The sequence below is a fragment of the Scaptodrosophila lebanonensis genome, unplaced genomic scaffold (genome assembly GCF_003285725.1).
Source record: "Scaptodrosophila lebanonensis strain 11010-0011.00,11010-0021.00 unplaced genomic scaffold, SlebRS2 tig00000165-arrow-arrow-pilon, whole genome shotgun sequence".
Taxonomy (NCBI): domain Eukaryota; kingdom Metazoa; phylum Arthropoda; class Insecta; order Diptera; family Drosophilidae; genus Scaptodrosophila; species Scaptodrosophila lebanonensis.
The window spans coordinates 192,553-219,164 of record NW_022060599.1 but is presented as its reverse complement, the minus strand read 5'-3'; the positions used below and the strand labels follow the sequence as shown (position 1 = coordinate 219,164).

At 36.3% G+C, this 26,612-nt stretch overlaps 2 protein-coding genes across 6 annotated transcripts; one reads left to right on the top strand and one right to left on the bottom strand.

Moving 5' to 3' along the window:
- Window positions 1-13,424: 13,424 nt before the first annotated feature.
- LOC115629825 (nucleosome assembly protein 1-like 1) lies at window positions 13,425-15,087 on the top strand. 5 transcript variants are annotated; one of them, XM_030526398.1, is made up of 4 exons: window positions 13,425-13,473; window positions 13,527-13,601; window positions 13,791-13,955; window positions 14,006-15,087. In XM_030526398.1, exons 3-4 carry the CDS (start codon window positions 13,903-13,905, stop codon window positions 14,937-14,939), a joined length of 987 nt encoding a protein of 328 aa, XP_030382258.1. In that variant the 5' UTR covers window positions 13,425-13,473; window positions 13,527-13,601; window positions 13,791-13,902; the 3' UTR covers window positions 14,940-15,087. The 5 variants fall into 5 exon arrangements, with proteins under 5 accessions (XP_030382258.1, XP_030382257.1, XP_030382256.1 ...); XM_030526397.1 differs by having other exon boundaries at window positions 13,432-13,473; window positions 13,767-13,955; XM_030526396.1 differs by having other exon boundaries at window positions 13,467-13,601; window positions 13,752-13,955.
- A 3,385-nt stretch (window positions 15,088-18,472) lies between these two features.
- On the bottom strand, window positions 18,473-22,672 carry LOC115629772 (polycystic kidney disease 2-like 2 protein). Its single transcript, XM_030526326.1, has 10 exons — window positions 22,444-22,672; window positions 22,241-22,390; window positions 21,394-21,692; window positions 20,907-21,333; window positions 20,617-20,841; window positions 19,744-19,975; window positions 19,442-19,669; window positions 18,876-19,375; window positions 18,762-18,812; window positions 18,473-18,697 (listed from the first exon to the last, which is right to left on the bottom strand). Exons 3-10 carry the CDS (start codon window positions 21,677-21,679, stop codon window positions 18,547-18,549), a joined length of 2,100 nt encoding a protein of 699 aa, XP_030382186.1. The 5' UTR covers window positions 21,680-21,692; window positions 22,241-22,390; window positions 22,444-22,672; the 3' UTR covers window positions 18,473-18,546.
- Window positions 22,673-26,612: the final 3,940 nt, after the last annotated feature.

The window sequence follows — 26,612 nt, the reverse complement described above, 5'->3', positions numbered from 1 at the left end:
AGATAACTACTTAGATCTTCCTTAGACAGATAGTAGTACCGATTTATCGGTTGAGCAGTAAAATATTTTACAGCTTACATCGTACGTATGTGCATCTGAGGGTCTTTACGATGGCGCTGAATTATAGAATTTTATATTTTTTTTATATCTATGTGACGAAAAATAAACGAGAAAAAACATAAATGTAATAAAAAAAAGTAGTTCAGTAATCTGTAAGCTAGAATGTTGGAAACATCGAAGAGCAAAGATGGCGATGTATGATGACTAGATAAGCATATATACGAGGATATGTATGTCTGTCTTCAAATCAAATCTTGTGGTATTGGTTGCCCAAACAATTGCCTCAATAATACTTATATAATTAAGCATCAAAGCATTACAAAATTAATTGTACAAAAGCAATTATAAAAAATTCAAAATTCACTCAGTTTGAATGGAAATTGTCTTCTGAAATACTATTTTGTGTTATTCTATACTAATATTATAAAACGGAAAGATTTGATTGTTTGTTTGTTTGTGTATTTGAATTGAAAAGGCTTCGAAGCTATTGGATCTATTTAAAGGTTTTAGAATCATCCTCGAAACATTGCGTCACTTTAAATATTACTTTAAATATTACTCAGTGTGATTTACGATAGAATTTATCTCGAGGCAAGTACTAGCGGATTATAACTATCCAAACAGTTTAGTGAATTAGAAGTTCTTATCATTTTTTAATTAGATTTTTATTGAGGTTTACCTAGATATATATCTAGGTAAAGCGATTAATTTAGCAAAAAGGCAGTGTAATTTTATATACCAAGTACCCAAAGGGTATTAAATAAAATGAACAGATTTTTACGAATATTTCGGATTTAAATAAAATCGGAAGGCAAAGCCATATAACAGAAGAAATATCATTAGCTTACATTCAAATTGTCAACTTTTTTTCATATAGTAGACAAATCTATTCACTTCTCTTGTAGTTTATCTTGAAACTCAAAAATTTGTTGCGCCTTCGCAACGCGTTGTTAACTCCAGAAATGATGTTAAAAAATGTACATATTTTCATTTCTAATTGCGACTTTCAACTCAGAAAATTACAATTTTTATGCCCGTGCGCAAATGTAGGCTAAAATTTAAATATTTACGCAATGAAAAATATACCTTTGAGCCTGTTTTGAGTTTCCTTAATTAAAAATAATAATGAATTCAATACTCCTCTTTTGTTAAGCAAAATAGAATATTTGCATGGCAGTGAACATGAAAGTAATTTCAGGCCTAAACTGTTCGTGCAACGTGGACCAGAAAAGGTCCTTGAAATTGTCTTTTGAAGTTGCTGTCAATGCTTTAAATAGAATAAATGTTATATTTAGAGGCCCCGTTTTTTAATGACGAACTGTACAGACTCATATATTCGCATCAAGATATTTCCACAACAACAAATGCCAATGAAAAGCAACAAGTTGCAAAGGCGAGCCGCCAAATGATTTTATTTTCTTGCAACAACTCGCGCACGAAGCTCATGTACTTCCCTTTTCCCCTTTCTGATGGCTATGTGGTTGCGGGAACGTTAAATACAGACAACGAGTTGAGTACAAAGGAAAATCCAAGACAGCCTTTGGGATCCGCAAAAGGGTTTTTCTTCTTTTTTTTGCCAGCTGCGTGCCGTTTGTGTGCGAACTAGTATGCGAGCAATACTTGCCATCGACTTTCTCGGCACCTTTTCTTTGTGGGCAGGCTGCATTTATTTTTTTCTTTTTTTGTTGTAAATATATTTTGGGCCAACCGCTTTCACGCCGTTTGCGTTTTTAGGCCGTTTCGTTTGGTTTGTGGCCCACAGGTCAAGGCTCAAATGTTTTATGTGTTTTATCAGTTTTAAGCATGTAATTTGACTAACTTTTGACCGCAGGCGGCGGCTACACGCAAAAGTGCTTGCAGACAACTTAACGATGTTTGCCCCTTCGTATTGAGAATGGCTGGAATTTATGCAAAAAATGCACAAATTGATTCAACCAGGCTATCAAATATAAATATTTGAAATGCAAACAACAAAACAAGCTTTTCTTTGAGCGAATGCTTCGAGTCAGATTAAATGAATTTAGGCCTATTTAGAAACAACCTTATACGATGTTTAACTAGAGAGTTTAGCTTTGCTTGATTGTTAATATGTGAGATTTATTGACAAAAAACAAAGAAACATAACTGAAACACTCCCTACCTATGCTTAAAGATACTGCAATTAATTGGAACAGGCGAACATACTCTCCAATCCACTGCAATGATATATTTTGCTTAAAGCTAGAGATAGTTAATCGTGCTTAAAATACTCGAAAAATACTTGCTAATTAATTATTAAATAATTAATATTAATAATTAAAATACATTCTTAATTTCTAATTGAAATGTTTTGTTTAACTGGCTTCATTAAGTTCTGCACAATTGCTTCCATAACAGCAGTGCCAATGATATATTTTGCTTAAAGCTAGAGATAGTTAATCGTGCTTAAAATACTCGAAAAATACTTGCTAATTAATTATTAAATAATTAATATTAATAATTAAAATACATTCTTAATTTCTAATTGAAATGTTTTGTTTAACTGGCTTCATTAAGTTCTGCACAATTGCTTCCATAACAGCAGTGCCTTTTTTAAAAAACAATTGTGTTCAGTTTTCAGCCACTTACGCCTTCTACTTTAAGTTTTGCTAACAATAGCCAAATATGCTTGTACTTTGCGAAGTTGAGAACCGTTTGGGGGGATTCTTTTTCTTAACAACATGATTAAATTGTTTTATTGCTTCTTATAAAACCCTAATAAATGTTTCGTAAGAGACTCTTTCATGTAATAGTGTTTTTGGTACCAACTGAGCCCGAGAGTACATATTCGACCTAAGAAACTTGTTGCCAGAAATGTACTTTCTGTTTTGTATAACACTATTTTAGTCTTAAATCTATTCAAACATATCGCCCGCCATCCAAATGATAATAAAGTTATCGAGCTCCTATTGTTGTTTTAAAGTGAAAATAAAATATGTTTCTCCAAACTTAGTAAGAAGTCTACAACAGTCAGACAATAGTCTCGTAAAGTGCACGCCGACAATCTCAACAAATTAATTCATTCTCATCAATTTAAATAAACATGAAATCTGTCCAACCAGTTATAATTACATAATTCGCATCGACTAGCGCTGTCGACAGCTAATAAGCTTTTTGCATATATCAGAAAAATATTTGTATTATTTTTCTTTTAAATAATAGTAATAATAGATTAATACAAGCTTCATTGAAAGATTAATTTTTTGGGAAAATTAAAAGCTATATCTAGTTAATATATGCCTAAAAGAATCTACAAGTATAATTCAAATAACTTATTTTTCTTAACTTTGAACTCATTGCAACAATTTTAAAGTACATTCAAAATGAAGTGGCTTAACAGATATTTATTACAAATAATATTCTTAACGCATAAAGTGACATGTTTTCTTGCGTTTTTAATACACTTACACTTGCTATGTCTTTTAATAGCTATTCGAATTTGTGAAAAGCCTTTGCTTCTATTTAAATAAATTTAATTGCTGTAATGCACGTGCAAGTATATAGTTGCACTTTAAAGCCGCTCCCCAACTTTCATTTTCATTTGTTAATAAAAAGCTACCACAGTGCTTGAGATTTAAATTAAATTTTGCAACAGCATGTAGAAATATTAATTTGAAATCAGCATTGAGTATAAAAATACATTGACTAACTAAAAACTTTGCGTAACTTTGAACTTGGATTTAGTTTGTGAAGCGAATTTCCTGTCCGGCAAAATTAATATTAACAACTGCTTTTGAAAAGCTCATCTAACTTTTATAATGATATGTCGAAGTTGTGCTCGCTTCTTGATAATAGATAATCGAATTTTCATGTTTTATGCAACAACAAAAATGAAATGAGATTTCAATAAAAGAAAACTTTGCATATATCATCAATCCATGGATTATGAAAAGTTGGAGCAAAATAATGTATTCAAAGTTTATTTATTTTTGTAATTTACGCGCAGAAATATTTTTGGTTTCTATCGCTTGCTGTATCAAAGAAATATATTCCAAATTATTAAAGTGAATCAATCGAGCCCATCAATCATATGTCTGCTTTAATTTATTTACCTAACTTAGCTGCTTTGCTTAAATAAAATTATATTGTATAGTCATAGGCACTAGTACTTATATTGACACTTATGATTGAAACTTAATTGGTTCAATTACTTGTATGTGGCAGATACAAAATTATTTATTGAAGTGAATATTATCATAATTTCAAGTTATTTGCATTGCAGTATGTGCGACAGATATAGTACATGCTCGCAGATATACTTGTATTACAAGTACATATAAACGGAACTACACCTGCAGCAACATTTTACATTTGTCTTTGTCGGCAATAGTCGAAAACAGCGTGAACGGTTGTGAGTTGTTCTCGCTTTTAGGAGCTACATATTTCGAGCTACAATGTTTTCTTGCAACAAAACCGGATCATAAAATATCTTATGCAAATGCATGTCCATCCCTATGGAAGCTGTGCAGCTTCCTGCCTTATGAAATGTCTGAGGCAGTTGCAATAAATGTAAAAATTACCGCATTTCAAATAAAACTGACATGGCACTTGCTACTTGACAGTTGGCAGTTGCAAATGGTTGCATGTTGCCGAATTGGCATGTACTAGATTTTTGTCAGAAGACACACACACACACACACACGCAGACACACACACGCATAGCATGAAGTACATGTGTGCATAGTCGTATGTAAAACTTGACAAACGAGACAAAATGGACAACAGACTTACTTACTGCTCGTATAAGTATAGATACGAGTATGTACGAGTATATATTTAAATTTCTAGTTCTTATCGAACATGCAAAGTTTCCACTTTCCACTGACAGCAGCTGCAACAGCAACTTTCTTAATAACTTTTATGTAGTTTTATCGGTCGAGCTCACTGATAGAAAAAGCTACTGCATAGCGATAGAAAAAGTTACAGTGGCCTAAAGGTAAATACTGCATTGTTAGCCCCACAACACTTGCTAACTTGTTTCGATTGAGTTTTTTGCTTAAAAGTTTGTCTTTTTTTGTATTTGTTTCTCTATCAGTCAAAGTTCATCATAAAACTGCATTAAAGAAAAGTCGAAAAGCCGAACCATTTTGTTGGGGCAAAGGCAGTTTTATGGCTGCAGTAGAGTCGATCCAGCTATACTAGTCGTTCTCGCTCTCAAAAACTTTATACATTGAATGCAATACATAGAAGCGACATTGAATTAAAACCAAAACAACTCAAAGAAATCACTTGCTCTTAATACCCAAAGCTATCAAAATAAATTGGTTAAACGTTGTGTTATAAATAACTGGCACTGATTGCATTGAAATAATAACTATAATTGCATTACATTCTTTATCGACGTACATACATTTTAAATAAGTCATTTGCTTAAACGCTTTTCACATTTTTTTTTTAATGCCAATTACCGCTGGCATAGTCCAAAAGTCGCAGAAAACAACACAAATAAATAAATGGTTTATAGAATCCTCTGGCATTTTAAGCAGAGCTGAACAAGCTTAAAGGCTCAAGCCGGAAAAAAATAACAATATAGACATTCACATAAATTTTTACTGTCGCTATTGAATATACAAAACCATGTCAAAACTCTTTCCAGCTCTATGTTGTTGTATGTTTCCCGCGTCGCTACCATCACATTTTAGTACAACCATATGCTTATGAGTATTCAATTTAAATTACACATCTATATATTATTCAACAGTTAAATTTAAACAAGAATTTCCACACTTAAAGCTGTAGATGTAGATGGTCGATGGTCGAGGTAACTTATTTTCCATAACAATAAATTTTAACTAAGCCTGAAACCGCAAACCAAAAACGCGGCTGGAAACTTTGAGGGCAAATAAATAAAAAAAAGGAGACGAACAGAAAAGAGATAAGCCACAAAGAAAAGCTTCTTCCTCTTATTAGTATTGTCGGCAAGGTCAGGACTGAAATCTCAGCCGGCAACCTCTGTAACGATATGCCTGTGCTATTGCGTTTAATGGCAATTAATTGTAATGGCAAGCAGGCGCAAAGTTTATGAAAATTCCGTTTCTAGAAAGGAAGTTTCCATTTGCGGAAAAGCCGGCTCACAATTTATGAAGTGTTGCACAAGATCTGGACTTAAGCCCACCATATAGTACATATACTTAGATTCTATCACTTAACTCACCTGGAAGTATGCAACAAATGTTGCTCATCTGCTGCTGCATTTGTTCTATTAAATTCAAAATTCTGTTTGCATTTTGTCACAATACTCAACACTTTTCACATTTTAGCGAGAGAACAAAAAAAACGGCAAAAAAATGAAGTACTTGTATGCAAAAAAAAAATAAACACAATTTTCTCAGAATTTTCATGCTGCTGCTGCTGCAGCTGCTGATAATTGAAAATCCATTTTGTTTTGTTGCCGCAAGAAAAATTGTTTCAAAAATGCCGCTTGTTGTCTTATGCTAAGCACAGCTGTTCTTATTATTATTGTTGTTGTTGTTGTTGTTGTGGCTCCTGACTGTTGGCCGCTGGCCGTTCGCTGTTGGCTGTTCGCTGTTCGCTGTTGGCTTTTGGTGGTCTTTGAGAAGCACCGCTTGCTACTGTACGCATTAAAAAACCCGCAACGACTGAATCAAAACAAACAAATTTCTTTGGTTTTATTCAAAAAGTATTTGGTGTGCTGCGTGCTGCTGCTGCGCTGTTCTGTTCTGTGATGTGCTGTGCTGTGCTTTCTGCTTTGTGCTTTGCCGTGCCGTGCCGTGCCGTGGCCGTGCCATGCGACGAAATTTGCCACTGCTCGGATATTTTGGTAGCCACCACCCACCCGAGCATGCAGACGACCGCCCTTCGTGCCACGGCGGGGCTATGATATGCGATGGTGCGGCATGTGCAAGCGAGTGTTCCCAACCAGCTCTGTTATCCGGTCGTACACTATCCGTTATCCGTTGGCCCCTTTCTTTGCTGGTTTTTATCCGCGCGTCTGCGCACTGGCCCCTTCCCCATCCCCGCATCCGCACTCACTTGCTCGCTTAGGCTTTTATTTACGCTTTCTGCCCCAGCAACATGTGCTACCCATCATTTTTGTTGTTGTTGTGGTTGTTGTGGTTGTTATTGCTGCGACTTTACTGGCATAGCTCTTAAAGCGTTTTATAATCTTTTAGCGCCGCCACTAAACCAGTAACCATTGCGTCCCCCTCCTCTCTCTCCCAGAGCATCCAACACTTGTATCTCATTCATGTCTTTGGTGATTTGCCTGCCTTTGGTTGCAACTTTGGCCAGCGACAGCTTCGTCGCTCAGCTGTTTGGCCCCACCCCCATCCCCTCCAGCTAGTTACTGCCACATGCGCGTCTGCTTTTCTGCCAAAAGTCCGTCAATCATTTTCCGCGGCAAACATATCTAGCTTTACGATTTTCAGGCGCGCTTTTGGCTCAACACTAATATTGTTTCTCCTCCAACTTTGGTCATTGACTCATTGCCGCGGTTAACTGGCAAACCAAATAAAAATAAAATAACATACTGTTGAAATGCAGGAAATTTCTAGTTCCTGCCAAATAGTTAATGAAGCAGTTAATTAAAATGTGATTCGTTTCTAGGCGATTACTGGTTGTTAGTTTTTTTTTATACTCTATTAGCGAAAGTTGCTCTTAAAATTTAAATTTTACTTACTAATGTACATTTTTTTTAATCTTCTTTAAATTGAAGAGACTGGTTTTTTTTTGAAAATATGTTTTATCTTTTTTTTGTATTCACTTACAAAAGCAAACAAAAAATTCTAAGCCTTGCTTGCATTTTTTTCGTTTTATACTTGACATTTTTATGTATTTTTTTAAAGTCAAGCTAATAACTGACCACAACTTCTAAATGAAGTTTTGTCTATTTTATTACTATATTCATTTATACATATAGTGTCTACTGGTAAAAAAAAAAAATCAGATTCTGGCTACATTCATGGACGAATCTATACTACACAGTTAAGGAAGCAAATAATCTCAACAATTTTTTTAAAAATGTATTTTGAAAATCATTTCATTTATTAATGCTTTTCTTATTATTATTTTAGCACGCTTATGAAGCCAATATTCACGCTCAATCGTTTTCAGCTATGAATGAACCCACTGTGCAGGGTATTGTCGTTGCTGCTCTTATTGTGGCTGCTGTTAAATGTCAAAAGTCATTAACTTTTATTTTATTTTTGGGGAAATGCAATTTCCTTATCAGCCACATTTATGTCTTTTGTTGTCCCAACCAAAGAGAGGGGAGCACATAAATACAAGTACGTATAAGTCTATTTTTAATTTTGACTTGTGGCTGTGCTTCATTCATTGAACTTTTATTTGATTATACGGACTTGATTGATTGTTTGACATTGGCATTGGCATTGGCACTGATACTGGCCCTGTCATTGTTGTCGTCGCTGAAAGTTCGTGGGGTCGTCTTATCACTGAACATACAACAATTAGAAACCCACTTTATTTCACTTCATCCACTTGGCTTCAATGACTCTTACTATGTGTGTGTGTGTGTGCATGTTCTGATTGCATCAATGAGTGTGTGTTTTCGAACGTACTTAGATACCAGATACTCCTATGCATATGTTTGTGCATATAATGTGCTGCTAAATTAACCAGAAACTAATTTCCTTTTATGTATTATTGCAGATAAAGGCTAAGGGCTTGGTATTTTGGTATTATCTTTGAACTATTTAGCACCAGTCTGGTCAAATGCAATGAGTTTCCTTAAACGAAGTGTAAATGCAACTTGTAGACCCCATCGCAAGCGTGAATTGTTGTAGCATCATGTGATAAATTTTTGCTGAGCTTTTATATAAGGCCAGAAATTGCCCAAGCCTGCCGTTAAAGTATAGTTAGAAGTGAAGAAAAAATTGTGGCTCCATTTGTGTTAAATTTATTTAAAGCCAGCCATAGCACTTCTGAGCAATTATTTTATTTGCAATATTCACAAAAAACACTAAATTTATATGGATTTAACAAGAAATGATAAGAAAACAAAAACATATTGACCTAAAACTAACAACTGCCTACCAATTCGAAAATCAGTCGAGCATTGACTTAAAAATTGTTCAAGTCTGCAAGATTTTAGAAAACAAGTCTTTGGTTATATAGATTCCTCACTCCTTACATCACAACCAACCGCCTAGAACATTGAAATAATCTTAAAGTTCTCAAAACTGAGTTACTTATGCCACAAAATTAGGTCCCTACTATTAAAGCTGCTTTACTCTGGAAGACAACCCTATTACATAAAAAATTATATTACTTTAATAATTACTTATATGATTACTCTTTACTATCCAAGTATTAGGGGCTACATAATTAAATATTTTATGTTAAATGTTTTAGTTAGTTTTGGTTGTAAGACGCAAAAGCTGTAAGTTAGCATTTAATGTGTAATTACATTTAATAATAATTGCTTTATTTTAGTTAGTGCTTAAGCAGTTAATTAACTATGTTGGTAGACTTGATACCAACAAAAAGGTAGCAGTTCCACAGCCATTCTTTTTCTTTGCATTCAAGGAGCTTCTGAAACATTTAAACTTCTTTAATGGAACACAAGGTTTGGTTTGACTTAAGCAATAAGTATACAAGTATCTGAGATTTTACATTTCCAGCAAAGGCAGATGAAGTAGAATGTCCTGATTTATACTAAGGAGCACTGAAGTTTGTTGTGGTCTCATCACACTGCCCAGCTTTCAGTTTTTTCCGCTTTGCGTTTCCTGCTTTCCTGATTATGCCTTTCACGTGTGATGAGGGCAGCATCCATTCACAAAAGTTTTTCCGTATTTGAAGGTGTCTACGAAACTCGTACGTATTTAGTTTCCTTATTGCCAGAAATAGGTAATGGCAATTATGTAGATACGATAGGTGGATGCCTGGAAGCCTGGAGGGGGAGGTCATCTACGTATGCGCTTAAAGCGCTGCTCGCTTTATTGCCGTTTCTTGAAAGTTCCTTCGCTGCAATCCTGCGTCTATTTATAGCTGAATAGCGTTACGTGCCTGCACGTGTGTGTGTGTATAAGAATGTATGTGCGTGTGTGTGTGTGTGTGTGTGTGTGTGCGTGTGCATGTGCGTGCGTTGCTCCGAGGTGCGATGCCTTCTGACAGTTGAGTTGGGTTGTGCTTAGGAGCCGTATTGGGTTGGGTTCGGTTGGTTTTGGGGTGAATGGCGCGTCGTCTGCTTACACCTCGTGACATATCCTCTAGAAATATCCTGCTCTTAATTACTGTGTAAGTCACATGTGGTTGACTTTGCAGTTATATGTCTAATGATTTAAGCACTAAGCTGAACACAAGCACACGCACACACATTCATAGCCTCACGCAAACAGAGAATAGAGTACGTGACGCTGTCTAATCAAGTTGCTGGCAAGCAAAAGGCTAAGTAAATCATATGAAAAGCTGACGTTGGTTTTTTGGACAAGCCGCAGGCACTGGCGGCATTAACCCCATTATACATGCCGATTGTATTATCTCATTCGATATATGTCTAATCTTTGGTCAGACAGGCAGATAATTTGCACACAAACTAAGCTACGAAAAAGTAAATCTCGAAGAAGCGTTCGCAAAAATAAAACATTCTTTTTGCTGTTGCTTTTGAAGGTAGTAGCATTAATATCATATCTTGCCATGCTATAGCTTTATAAATTATTTGGCAAATTGTTGGCTTCTCTGGCTGCCTACTTACATACATATATGAGTTTTTTAATCCATTCCTCTACTACTCCATACCCAAACTACAAGTATTATACCTAAAATCCTATTAACACATGTTCGCATTAACAAATGTTTTGAGGTTGATATATAGGAAATGAAAAAAGTATATAACTCTATGATCTCCATTTCGAAATGTGTGTATTGTAAATTGATAATTTTCAAAAAATTTTAATTAAATCGCATAAATGCTGTTACATTTTAATAGAAAAAATATATACATTTTTATATATTTATTATATCTCTATTATAATATTTATTATCATAAATCAAATAATTTAAAAATTTTGTAAATATTTGGAACACTCAGATACGTTATTTTGTAACCAATTTATTAATTTTCAAAAAGTCTTTTTCGTTTTCTCGAACTGTTCCATACCTTAAAATATTTTGTATTCCTTTCGCTTTTATACAAAACTATTGCAAACGTATTTTCTCCAAAAATTAACTACCATTGTGGTTCAGTTACTTATATGTAGTACATATTTAAAGATTCGTCTTCAGAACAAACAAAGGGTTTCTAAGTTTCTATTTCTTCTTTGTTGCCCTCTACATTCAAGTTCTCCTAAATATTTATATGCGATTGGCTAGACTTGTTAGAATTGTGCGTTTCAAAGGTCCTTTAGAGAACTATTTAAAGCGTCAACATGGTGTTTAGATAATATTTTAGTACAGCTACAACCTATGTTTTCATAAAAATGTGTACCCCTCCTAGTTGCTTCATATATTTAATGAAGGCAACACATAAGCCGTGTTTATTTTATTTGATTTATTTTTCGTAAAAAGCAGACGCGGACCCTTTAGATGCTACTCAAATTTTCATTTGTACATTTTTCCAATGGGGTTAAGCGATTACTGCAAAATCGCGTAGTATGCATAAATCTTTGAGCATTCGAATGCATATTAAATATGCATGGGAAAACTTTTGAAAGTGCCGAAATGGGAAACATGTAATAGAATTTGCAGAAAATAAGTTCAATTCGATTTGCAAAACACACATACACTCACACCCCATTGAGGACCTCAATAAAGCTATCAGCGTATACCAGTATGTACATACATACATACATACAAGTATATACATACACATGCGTACTAATGTATTGTAGTATGTAATCGTGTTTGTGTGTCATCAGAATTGTTGAGCTCATGACTGGATGGCAATGGGTTGGGGGTAAAGCCAACGAAATGCCGAATATGTTGCCAACGTCACGAGAGATATATTTGGGTCCATCGTTACTGTCTTTTTACTGTTACCAGTTGGCGGGGCTTCCATGTGGTTGTATATTGACTCAGCCTACGCAATAATAACAATAACAATGCTATTTGCGCGCGCCAAAGCACGCGCTTCTCCATTTGTCAAAGGGAATGTTTGAAACCCCAAAATCAAAAGACTCTCCTTCCATGGCTGCAATAAATAAATGCGCGAGTAAACATAGTGGCCCTATAGCTTTGAAGACAAGCCAGCAAATCTCGCTGACACGACACGACGACACACGTGTCAGAGAATCAGTCGAACAGACAATTAGACAAACGAACGAGCAGAAAGGCAGGCATATTCTAAACAACTACAGCTTTCGAAAATACACTGTTTTGTTTTTTTTTTATCTAAAATATTTTTACATTATTTTCATCAGCATTTCATCAACAGTCAGCAGGACAAAAGAAAAAAAGACGATCTAGACTACTAGCCTTCAACATAAAAATGTTGCTATAAAATTGCGACTGGGAAACAGTTATTAGCAAGATTATCCTAGAGTTTTTCACAGTAAGTAAAGTACCTAACGCTCGAAAACAACTTTAACACGTTAAAGTCATGTCTGTACTCCACTTTTCCCCCCTACATTCTTGCATAAGCTTTGTTGTTCCAAAAATTCCTATGACAGCTATAGTATCGTGAGTCCATTATGATAAAACATCATATAAAATTGCTGCTGGGAAACAGTGATTAGACAAGATTGTCCAAGAGTTTTTCTCAGTAAGGCCGACAGTAAAGTACCCAACACCCGAAAAGAACTTAAACACGTTGAACTCATGCCAGGCCAAATCTTTACAAACCTGTACCCCCCTCTTTCTTTTACACTTTTTCTTTTACACTTTTTCCTTAACACTTTTTCTTTTACATTCTTTCATTAGCTTTGTTGTTCCAATAATTCCTATGACAGCTATAGTATAAAACATCAGATTATGGTATGAATATGTCTTCATAAGCAAAAAGTAGAGGAGCTATCAACAAAATTAAATAAGCTTGTGGTGCCTAGGGATTAGGAGAGCCATCAAACTATGTTTGATAATTGTGGCCCCAGCCGTTTCCGAAATTAAGGCGTTTATCCAGACGGACAGGGAGGCGAACGGATGAACAGACCTGTCTATTGACAGAATTTTTAAAGAAAAATACTTGTAGCTAAACTGTAAACACATTAGACTTTGAATTAATATAAACAAATAAAAAGGTGGCCAAATGGTTTTTATTGTATCTGGCATTGCTTCGTTTGTTTACACATCAAGTTCCCAAATATAAATCACTTATTATTTTTATTTATCTACATATTTTGAACATTGAAACTGTCGAATATTTCCAGATCTAGATTACGTCAAATACAATACTCTCGATATTCTCTTCGATTCTGAAACTTAATAGTCTGTGACAATAACGTTTCACGCTGTATTTCACAACATAAGTAGTCTGGCACTGTACGTATATAAAACTTTTGATATAAGAACAAATATTCACATTTAAAATTTAGAAATCCATATCACGCATGGGCGTTGCAACGAACCGAATCGGACGTCTATATTGATATTAAAGTGTTGAGCTTTTGGTAAGTTGTAGCTCTTCTTACTGGCTGTATTCGAATTATGAACGCGACTTCTTTAGTCTTGCTACAAATTCAATTCGCCAAATTTTCTTCACCCACATCAATTATTTTACACGTGTGTCTTTTAAGCGAGTATTTTACAACCACAAATAGATTTCTTCCTGCTAGCTATTCTTTGAAATCTCACCACAGCTGTAATTGATGTAAGTCTTTGTGCCAAAGCAGATATACGCACCATATTCCTGATCAAAGTTGGACAAAATATTGTATTTTTGGATAACAACGCGCGGAGAGTTTTTGGAATATGGACGCTTCACCAGAGGGTAATACCAACAAGGATCCCATTCCCGAAGAACTGTAAGTAAGTGCCATTAACAAATACAGAAGTATATTGAAATCGTTTTCAGCTCGATGAAGCAATTATTATGCATATGGCCGGCGGAGAGACGTCGACTATTCCTTCAAGAAAGGATCAAACTATTGCCAGCAACTATAAAAAACCGAATCGTTGCTTTGAAGAATCTACAGTATGAATATTTAAAAATAGAAGCTCAGTTCTATAAGGACTTGTACATGCTGGAAAAAAAGTATTTTGAAAAATACCAGCCACTAGTCGATTTGCGTGCCCAAATAGTTAACGGCAATGTCGAGCCGCCAAACGAAGATCCCAAATGGAAAGTTTTTCCTGGCGTAGAGTCTGAAAATGATAATGATCAGAGCACTAATAGTGTATCAGATGAAGAAGAACCGAAAGAAGAAGCTAAAACAGACACGAAGAAGCTAGAAACTTCGAAAGGCCTAAAGAACTTCTGGCTAGAGGCCTTCCGCAACACATCTACACTATCTCAATTAGTTCAGGACCATGATGTGCCAGCACTTGAAAAACTTCAGGATATACGCGTTCAGTACTTTGATGATTACTCGTTCTTGCTAGAGTTTCATTTTGCCAAAAACGATTTTTTCTCGAATCCCATTTTGACAAAGAAATGCTTTTTAAGGGCAGTAGTCCATCCTAAAGATCCCTTCGCTTTCGAGGGACCTGAGCTGGTTAGGTCCGAGGGTTGCATTATCAAATGGAGGAGTTCTCTGGGCTTAGTGAGGAAGATCATGAGAAAGAAGAAAGACCATAGTACAACCGAAGTGATTTCAAGGGAGTCTTTTTTTACCTTTTTCAACTGGTCGCACATTGATTTTGACGAAAATGACGCTATGTCAGATTTTGTTGTTGGAAATTTCATTCGAAGTAAGCTGATTCCAAAAGCAGTTCTTTATTACACCGGTGACCTGGTAGAGGATGAAGAGAGTGACGAAGAAGAAGAATCTGACTCTGGCTCTGGCTGAGAAAGAGGAGACACTCCAACTACCCCACGTTCCTCAGCTCTTCTTATTAATGTTATCAATATACATCGCGAGCCTTAAAGACGAAGAAAACACGCAGGCAAGAATTAGTCTATGACTTGGGAAGATAAATACAAAGATCTAAATTCTGCCACTTCTATTACATTTACTTATCGATATACATTTATACTGGACATAACGGGGCTTTAACGCGAAAACATTTGTTTGCTTGAAAAAAAAAAAAACAATTGAAAAACTAAATTGTTCAAGTAGTTCCTTCAAATACAAACCTTAAATTAAAATATCCCTCAAACACTTAATGGACACTAAACTGAGCTGAGCTTGGCAGCACCTTCTTCGTACTCATCAGCATTGTGGCATTTTATTACCGACTTCATCATCTCATCTCATAAACCATAACACCAGCGCAGAGAATTCAAGACTAGAGAAGCCTAGACTTGCATTCACACGCGTCTTGCCGCTTTGCCAGTCGGCCGACGTGAAATTTTCCATCGGTAGCGCATGTGCTGCCATGTGGTGCGTGCTCCGGAAATAGGCATACTATATACTCGTATATGTGTGCGTAAAGCGTTTAACTGACAACTCGAGTGACGGCCAAGGTGCTGGGAATGACATCGTCAGGAAAAGTATCCACAACATTGTGTGAAGTTGGCTTGCTCCCTATTGTCTACGGCTTGAGGCTAAATTTTCTGGAGGACCTGAACGGGTAACCCTGAAGGGTAACGCTCGAATTCACTGTTAACTCGTATAGTTAGAAAAATCTTTTAAGCCAAAAAGGCTAAATTGTCGAATGATCGTGGCTAAGATATTTTATACGATTTCAACTTCATTTACCAGTTCGGCCAAAAAATGTTCCCCATGACAGACTTTGTACAAGTTTCGTAATTTCCTTGAATAACTGAATAATAAATAAATTGATCAGGTGACTTGGATAAGAGCACGATACAAATGAGTTGTATTTGTAATTGTATATTGAAAAAGCAAAAATTCAGCTTCATAGTATATATATTAAGTATAAACATTATATCTTTTATACTAGAGCAAGCCTGAATATTTACTTAAGTGATGCTATTATTTTTTTTTTTTAACCCCTCTGCCTGTTTCAATTTCTACTCCTCCCCCAGTTTCAAAACTTTGTGCCTGACCCAGGTGTTAAGTAACGACATAATTTGGAAGGGTTTTTTCCATCATAATCGTGTTTTCTTAAAAAAATATTTTCATTTTTTTCTTTCTTTTCTATTTTATACCTAACTATATCAAGCCCCTTTGCCTCGTTAAAGCCTTAATGGGGATCATTTTTAAGATCATATTTGGCGTCTAAGAATATATTCACAAGTTTTTCATTAAATTGATGTCTTGTGTTTGGATTCTCACTATCATTATAATAGGAATGATTCCAGAGAATGGACACTTTAATACTACCGCAAGTTATGATTCAACATATCATTTATGCCGATATTCCCTTCATTGCCTTCATTCAGTTTTGACATAATGTTAATTGGGATTTTGGCATCACGCGTACGCTACACGAGTATAAAAATAATAAACATATATTTAAAGCAGTGCAAATGGACGGAGAGTATTGTAGAAATGCTTATAAAGACTGAGATTTTAGCGCCCCCAGAAAATGGCGCCTTAGACCACCCACCCTAGTATGGTAACTCAAATGCGAACGTAGTCGTTTGTAAATTTGCATTGCGTTTGACAGTTGCCATCATCATCGCAACCCCCAATGCTTTCCCCACAACTTGGCACGCTCGTTTCCCTGTAATCCCAACGTTAAATGGCAATTTACTTGAGTTCGTGTATGCCTTACCACGGCCACAATCCCGTTTGTTACCTCTCTACTTACCTACCTACCTAGCTACCGGCTCCCAACATGTGTTCCGCGGTTTAATTTAAAAATTTCTCGCAAACCAGCAAAGCAAGCAACGCACACACGCATTGGCGTACCTGTACAGGTGTGGCAGGCATGGGAGCTCGCTGTACCGCTGGAAACCACATATTGCTTTATAATGCGCAAAATATTATATTAATTTCGTATGAGCTAAATGAAAAGCATTACCCTGATGATTATTCCCATATGCAGCAGCTATGCATAATTGGCTGATTAAATAGATGCCAATGAATAAAATGCTATGGGATGTCATCAACTTTTTTGTTTGTTTTTGGGGAAGGGACAATAATCTCCCCAATTGCAGATTGTTGTTTATTTTTAAATTTACAGCTGAAGGACTTTTCCGTCAGTCTTAAAAGCATTGACTCCGCCAATCGCAGCACAGCCTTTTAAAGCACTTGGGCTCGATTAGATCTGTGCGTTTGTTGCAGTTGATTGAGTCCCTTGTTCATATTGATTACATTAATTGCATTTGCAGGTAACTAAAACGATTCAATTAAATTTTCAATTAGAATATGTTCAGCGATACGAAAGCATGAAATTGAAAATATCCATTAGATGGACCACCATGACTTCGCCACCTCAATTCCCACACACACACATCGGCCCTGATTGATGCCAGTCCATTGGCTTTCAAGTGCACTCACATTAGGTTGGGTTGGGGTGGAATGGAGTGGAGCGGAGCGGAGTGGAGCATCCTCGAGGCATCCTGATTACCTCTAAAAGATACAGGCGCATCGTGTCCGTACATATACGTGTGTATATAGTACATACATAGTTAAAATCAACTTCTAATGACGTTACCTGCTCGTCGTCCATTGAACGCTAAAGGAGGTGCCATGGCAACTCTGCCATGTTTATCGCTGTCCATCCCTTTCCACAGAGCCAGGACACAAGTTGCTGCTAATACGAACATACTGGCACAAAAGAGCCGGACACGGTATGCACAGTTGTCAGGGCCGGGAGCTGGCCCAAAAATAAAACGTAGCATGTGCTGGGCAATTATTCGCAAGGACTTTGTCAACTTTAATTATGTAGCCATTAATTATGAAAGTCCGAGGTGGCATAAAAGACATACATAGATACATATTCGTATCTACTTGTATGTAAATGTGGCATGCTAAAAATATGCCACTCAAAATATTTGTTGTTAATTGAAAATTCGTTTCCTGTAGCTATCCAGCTGGACTTTTGTAAACGTAGTTGCCAACACAATACTCGTATATCCTTGCGCTCGGATTGTAACAAACAAAAATGAGCAAATTCAAAGTTCATCATGACAAAGAAATTGTTTTCCCCTTCCTCTAGGCTCGAAGGCTAAAAATTTGTTGGAAGTAACACCGTTGCTGTCTTAATATGAGCCTTTGCCATGCTTTTAATACCCTTTACCCGAAGTGTGAAAGAAAGCCTGTATGTAACAGAGAGAAGTCATAGTGTAAGTATTAGAATTGATATAGACATGTCCGTCCATTCGCTCATATGTTCGTCTGTATGAGCACAAAGAACTTTTGAACCATAATACATAGTTAGGGAAGAAAAAATATTGGCTGGGAAATAGGATTTCCAGAAAAACTATGAAATCTGCGGCTCGTGTTACCTAAACGTTTTACGAAATTGATTTGACAAATGGATCGTAATCAATATAATTCGAGTATTCAATTATACGTATAAATTAGATATATGAGTTCGAAATTAACGTGGAATGCGACCTAAACTGTCAACCCTCTCCTTGCGCTGAATTTTTAGTTCTTCAATATTCTCAGTTAGGCGCTCTTCCATTTTATTGAATCGATGCGTCAAGTGTCCCAATAACTCAAAAAACAGGTCCAATTGGAGATCAGCGCTGTAAAAGACCCATGAATATAATATTGGAAAGGTTGACAACGAAGGCTCCAATCAGTACTCACCGACTTATGCGTGCCGGCACATAAATGTGCATGGGAAGACCCGGCTCGTTGCTATAAAAAAAATATTGACACTAAGTAGTTAGCTTTAAAGAATTACGGATTCCTTTTACTTACCGCTCCGCAATTTTTCGCGCTATAGCCGCCCTAGCCGCCTCCCGTGGATCGATACGCTGATCGGTTTCGTATGGATCCTCATTTGTAAAGGTTCGGCTAGGATTCGGCGGACGTTTCTTGCGCTTACATATCAAATAAAAGAAATCGAAAATATTCCACATCCAAATCTTAAAAACAGCGCCTAATTTTTGCGGTTTCGTTTTCAAATCACGCTTCACCATATCATAAGTGGCATTGATAATTGCCAGAAAAACGTGCAACAATATAACATAGACAGACAGAATGTATGACACACAATAGATGGGGGCTATTACTGAATTGGCATTATCCAGACGGCGATAATCGAAGTCACAAAGTATCCACCGAATCATGTTCATGAATGCGGCGACATAGTTCCGAAAATATCGATGTTTGGCCCCAAAAAGCAGCATACCGTATTGCGCATAAGCCAGTAACACAGCTGTGATCATCAAAAAATATCCAAATAGATCGTTGGCGCACTATAAATAGAATAGTTGTCGGCCAAAACTAACTAAATAGTACAACATTTTTTTCCACCAACATACCGCTTTCAGAACATTCACAAAAATCACCATCGTACGATTGAAGGCAATGAAATGCAAAAGTCGCATCCAAGCTAGAAATACAACGGTAGCCGCGATATTGGCGTATTGTATGTTCCAGAAAACGCCCCAATCTATGGTTATAAATTCATCTGTGCTCTTGACAGCGTTCGTCAATTTCTTCATATAGAAAAGGTGAAGCACATGGTACACCACCATTACATAGGACAGCTGGAAATAACCAAGGGGGGAAATATTATAATAAATACTATCATATAAATATTACGTGAAATCAAAATACTTACAATACAAACAGACCCATCCATGGCATTCACAAGATTTTTACGATACGTTTTGAAACCAACATCTCTCAATATGATGATTTCACTTTTGGTCCGAAGTCCAACCAAAATATAATAGAAAATTACAGCTGTAAACACTTTCCAACTGGGATCCGTGAAGAAGCAATCGTAGCGCAAGTTACGAAACCGAGTCTGGGGTAATATGCCCCCCGTGGGTGGGCACTCCAACAAAAATCTATAACATTAAAAAAACAGTTATTAAAAAATTGCAATCAACTATAAACATCCTTGCACAAGAACTCTTTTTCAACCTTTTCTATAACTACGCATACTGATAAGAATAAACTAAACGAGCGCTCAAAACTTCAATCTGAATCGGAGAGTATATTAAAGGTTAATAAAAACGTATCACAAATTGTTTGCGATGTTCATTCTTCAGATTGATATGACATACTTGTATGTACTTGGTATGAGCTTTCCTAAGATATTATGTTCACAAAATTGCTTTCTGTTGGAGTTCAATCAATACTGGCATTGGAGATACCTCCATATCATAGCCTGTGTCCAGTGTAATAGCTAAAAAAAAAAGCTGTATCCTTAAAAGTTTTAAGGATACAAAATCTGATGCAAACAAAAAATGCTTAAAACGTAGGAATGCTGAAAATTTCATTAAAACTGATTGTTATGTAAGCAATTAAAAAGGGAAGAAATAGCTCTACTTATTATATTTTTTAAATCAAATTTCGCAATCATTCTTCTCCGTCAAACTGTAAATGCACACATCTTTTGTTTTCCTCAACCGACCAATATGTGCGGCGCTGAACGAGGCTAACTAGCATATACCCGTATTATCATAAAATCGAGAATCGTACTTACTTGACGCTCTGAAAGAGCCGGGAATTGACATGAAAGAGCGTGTACTCGAGAAGGATTAAGCGAGATCCTGCATCCAACCAGTTCGTTTTATTGAGCATCATTGCAAGGCGCCTATTCTCATCCTGATCGTAAGTAAAGTCGAACACATAGCCTGCGCCCAAATAAATATCAATTTCATCCCAGATAGGTGTCGTCCATGCCGTAGTAAGGCTCGTAAAGGGTATTCTATAACGAATAAGAACAATATCGATCTATATACAGTTCATTTAACCACCTTAACCTTCCCCTACCCTCTATAGTCTGACCTGTCCTCGTTAAACCAGGAATAGGGCGCAAAGCAATCGGGCAGATATTTACCGAGGGCAACATTGGGAACACAGAGACCTCTCGCCACCCGAATCTGACGTAGGCGAGGGGCGCCGAGTAGTATATTGCCATGAAGAAGTGTGCGATTGAAGACATCACCATAGATGTTGGAAAATGTGGTGGTCTCGTTGGTGAAGTTATAAATGTTGGCTCTGTCGTTTGGGTTGAAGTCGTTATGTTCAAAAATCTCAAAGAATGTGGTCATCATGAATATCCAGAAGGCATTGATGCTATTTATGCGGTTATATTCGAAAAATACACTCGGCTTTATCAGTTTCTTGCGCAGACTCAACAGTTGGTTACTCGTATCATTTGAATAATACATGCTTTGATGTACGTACGTCTGTGTGACTGCGGGTGAAGCGCTTAGATAGATCCATTACTCGACTAATACTGATGCTAATGCCTTACCAATGGTAGCCAAAACGAGAAAGATCAGATATGCGGCAAACTCACGTAGCGCTGCCCGTGTCTCGATTATTGTCGCATAACGTATTCTTTCGCTCTTGGTGTTTATAAAGAACACCGACTTTCTCGTCACACCTACGAGGATGCGTATCAGCTTCCTCAGAATTCGCCTTTTCAACTTCTCATTTTTTTTACGCTTCTTTTTAATCTTAGGCTTAGGCGGAGGTCGGGTGGGTCGGGGAGGGTCTTCGTATGTTTTGCGTAACCGATCCATTTTGTATATCGGCATACTGATGTGTGTTCTGTAAACAAAAGTTTGCTTGAATTTATAAAATAGTTTCGACTTAAAAATCTCTCAATGCCTTCAATACTCGTCAAGCAAACGAAAGTTTGGGGGGACTTCTGCTGATTATTACCCATTAATCGCATTAATTTGAGCGTAGAACATGAGAAATCAAAACGACTCGAGCGTGGATTCGAAAAAATAATCGGAACAGGTCTCTAGCAAAAGCCCATCCTTTGCGGCATTACTTTATGGACGATTGTACAATTTGCATATGAAATTAAAGATTTCACAAAAAATTTGTACAAGGTGTGCACATTTTCTACAATTCGATAGACTGTTATTATGAGAAATAAAGAAGAATTTACTAAATACTTGTATACCATTCAAATAGACGCACCCTTAATCTCACTCACTTCAAAGTTATTCCTTTATTATCGAAACACACGTGCACCAGATTTCCACCTATTTCAATACCCCCCTCTCTAAATGTATTTCCATTCTAATTCAATTTGCAATGCTACTGTTTTTCGAACCCCCAAAAGCGACACAGTTGAGTGGCGTTACCTATCTATGTATGTTTTACTGGTCCATCTATTTGCCGTACAGCCTGCTCCGCACCCATTGCCAAATCAGAAACTTTTCTTCAAAATACGAGCAAGTACATTACGTGCGCAAATCGCTGGAAGCATCACCAACTTGAAGAGGAAGGGGAAGCTGTTGAAAATTTGTCGTAAATATTAAAATTTCATACGTTTATGCAAATTCACTTTTGACAACTTTACTTCCTGCCGTCCTCATTGTCGTCGTACTCGTCGCCAGCATCTCAATCTTAAAGGCATAAATGGCCCATGGACGCCTGAAAGGCTGCAAACGCCCTCTTGTCGTCGGCTCTGGTGCGTAATGATGAGGGCCTGCTGCACTGACAGGTGCTCGTCCTCGTCCTCGTCCTCGTCCTCTTCGTCATTGCGAGCGCGGCTCAAACACTTACGAGTACGGAGCTCCATACCCAGCAAACATATTCCAGAACGAAACAACGAACAAATTTTGATTCTGATTCTAACACACCTTGCTTTCTGGAAGATGAAACGGATATTTTTAACGTATTGTCGGTAAACAGTTGTTTATTTGCACTTTCCTTTATCCTTCATGGACTGGTTGTCATGTAAATGTAATTTGAATTTCTTGTTTGTTGAGTAAATTAAGTTCAATATAATTGAGAACATTAATTATTTTTCATTTTATTCAAATCTTCACTTGGCGTCAATCCCAATTGATGCATTCTTATCTGTTATCGCCTGCTATCGATTATTGATCATTAGTCACCACTTAGCTATTCGATTCGATCACTATTTGGTCATGGCTTAATTATTAGCTGCTAGTGGTTAGTGGGTGGTCCTACTGTTACGTAGTTAGGGCATTCCGACACGCTATATACATGTATAAAGTTAGATGGTTTCTCAACATTTTATTGACAGTTTTAAAATCTAATTTCAAAAGCTCTTCTCTGTGTTTCCTTTTCAGAATTTTCGGAAGGTTTTTTAAATTATGAGCTGAATTAAAAATTCGATATCCTGGCTTAAATAGAGGACCAACAAAATGAAAAACTGTAACTAGTTTCCTGAAAATATAGTATGTATCATACATAATACAAATTAAATGTAACGTACGTCCCATTATTAAGGATAGCCTTACTTAGAGGACGATTTTAGCTTTCTTTACAGAAAGAAGTAAACATAACTTTAAATAAAATCTAAAGAATATTATATTTGATCGAGTAGGTATTGAAATTCCCCATCATTTAAAAATATAGTAATTTAATGAGCATCTTCAATTGCATTATCTGCAGAAATGAACGTATCGCAAATGAAAAAAGCAATGTCCAAAAATGTTTGCTGGGTAAATCCTCAGTATGTCTGCGTGTGAGCATGGAAGTTTATTAAGTTGAAATTACACTTCAAATCATTTTCATATAACATATTGTACAGAACACGGCCATAGAACAACTTTACACACATGCAAATGTTTTGCGTATGGTGGGTGTGTCGCGGGCATAATGGCCGTGTTATATTTATGTTAATATGAAACTGTTGCCAGCCACTTTGTTGGCGGCTGTAGGCAGTCGCCAGCCGTGTCTGTCTCTCTGGCTCTGCATTTTTCTTAATTTGCATGAAATGTTTTAATAGGGATTTGATTTAATTTTTGGCCAGGAATGGTGTACCAATGGACTATTTACATGTTCAAAAAAAAAAAGAAAAACAAGAAATGGATGCCAGAATCACGCTATTCTACGCTATATCCTGTATTTATTGAGCGCGCTCATCAGTTACAGGAGCAGTGAAAATAAAGAAAATAAATAATTTGAAATAATTTTGCAAACCATCCAGACAAGAAAAATTGAACGAAGAAAAATTGCAAAACACAAACAAATTCACAAAGTGTGAATAAGACCTATGTGATCGCTGTGGAAGTCAAATATGTCAAAAGTATTTTAATAATTTCACCTTCTTAATGGTGAGGAAATCAATTTATTTGTACTGTAAGTATTTTATCCATTTATTTAAAATGTTCTCAAGCTTTTGTATTTCCCTGTACGAGTAAATGATTTCAAATTTACAAACATGTTTTTTACTAGATCGCTTCAAAAGCGAATGGGAATTACCCAATATAGTAAATAAAGGTACGTTTAATGTAGTTTATAGTAACGAACAATATATATTAAATTTATTTTGCATTTTTTTTCCTTCGAAGATGGTCTCAGTTAGCTGTAGTTTCTTTTTTTTTATTATTCTTCAAACTTGTGAGACCAGCAAGCTTGAAGGATTCGACTCATTATTATTTATGATTAATAAATAATAACAAATAATAAATAAATTAGAAATAAATAATAAACAATTATAAATAAATAATATATAGAACTATAATTTTTTAAAATTAGCTATCCACGTACTTTTGTTGTTATATGTAAAGTAAATCACACACACATTTTTCTTGCTAAATACAGGCATTAAAATAGAATTTTCTTTCCTATCAACCCAGCAGCACGCACAATCACTCAACTATAGTACATGTGTGCATGTATGTGTGTAGGTATATATACAAATGTACTTTAGCCTTGCCTACGCAAAGTTTTCCGCCCACGAAGTGCATACGAAATATTACGCATACGCAACTTTGCACTTTCGGTGTTGCTAGCTACACTTATTCCATGTCGTATGTGTGTTCGTGCGCACTGTGTATGTGTGTGCATGTATGTGTTTTGCTATCGCACACTCAACAGCACTGAAAAGGTTACCCGACAAGTGTTGCATACCAAATAGGATGCACATTCGCATTGCTATCGGTCCTCTTCCTTTTCATGGCTGCCCGGCCCATTGTTTAAGTTCGGCCTCTGTACTGCTGTTGTATTTGTTCGCACGTAACTTATTCACAAATATAACATCTCCGGGACTGCACACCTTTAAATATTGCAATAGCCATGAAAATTGAACATGACACGCACAATACACGTCTGCATCTTTCTATTCACACTACATACTTGTACAAGAAAGGGAAAAAACGTCATACATACACGTTTGTGCAAACTTCCTGGGGCTCTTGTGCACTCGGTGTTTGAAAAGGGTTTGAATAGATGTACATACAAGTATGTATGTTTGTGTGCGCGTGTGTGTGTTTGTTTGAACAGTCAAGGTGTGTGCCAAAGAATAGAAAAACATACTATATTTAAGACAGCAATTATCTATTAGCCCTTGAATGCTTACTATGTACTTTGTCTTAATCCACAAACCCATCAACTAAACTAAGATAATGCAGCACAATCAATATCAAATCACAACATGACTTGGGCTTAGCCATGCATTAAATGCATAGAATGTATATAAATATTTTGGCGGAAGAGACACTTAATCCAATTTGTACTAAGGCCTTCAGCAATATCTCTTTTCACTTTGATAATACCAGTATCGTATATTTCATAACATGTTGAAGTTTGCAAACTAAATGCTTCTAGTAGTTGTTTTAATATCATTTAATATCCAATTACATTGTCTCGGTATCGCTATACTATTTACTTTAGTTCAGTCTCATAAACATTCATATGTTCTGCTACACAGCTTCATAAACTGTACTTTCCTCAACATTCGTCGTGGCCTCACGTGTGTCTCTCTATTTTGATAAAACGCGTGACTCGGTATTTGTCTTCAAAAATATGAAAATCAAGTATTTTATTTTCTAATGAAACCTTCGTTTATGTTCACAAGATTGTTTGTCTTTGCTTTAGGTTTGCTGATTTTCAAACCTGATTCTATATTGAAATTAATGTCCTTTATGTAAAAACCCGAAATATTCAAATGCGGTCCCAGTATTGCTTTAATTTATTTATCACTGCGGCAACAGCAATGGCCCGGAAAAAGCTTTCTTTGACGATCAGCTATAGTTCGGCAACAGCGCCATCTGTCGGTAGTGGCCGGCAATCTCATGGGGGGAGTAGGAAACACTGCATATTCCCGGTTGTATTGTTTCATTCAATTTATTTGCTCGGACTATACAGTACCATGAGAAAAAGATAAAAACAGTTAAAATTAAGTTAAACAAACCACTTTACTTATCTATTTATAAATATTAACTAATTTGGACGGTTGAATTAGGGTCTCCTTTGCGCTTCTCATACCTTACAGAAGCCATAAAGGTTGACGAGGTGTTGAGAAAGATGTGCCATCCGAAAGCCTAAAAACGATTAGTTTTCAGTGGCGCAGCAACGCGAGTTAAATAAAAATGTATAAATTGATTTCCATTCTCGCTTTTACGATTTATATTATAATAATTTTGTGAGCATTGTATAAAGGAACATCGACCATTTGTCAATTATGCGATGACAATACTGTTTGTGTGTGTCTAATTTTCATTTCAAAAACAGCTCAACTTCGCCAAGTGTTAAAGG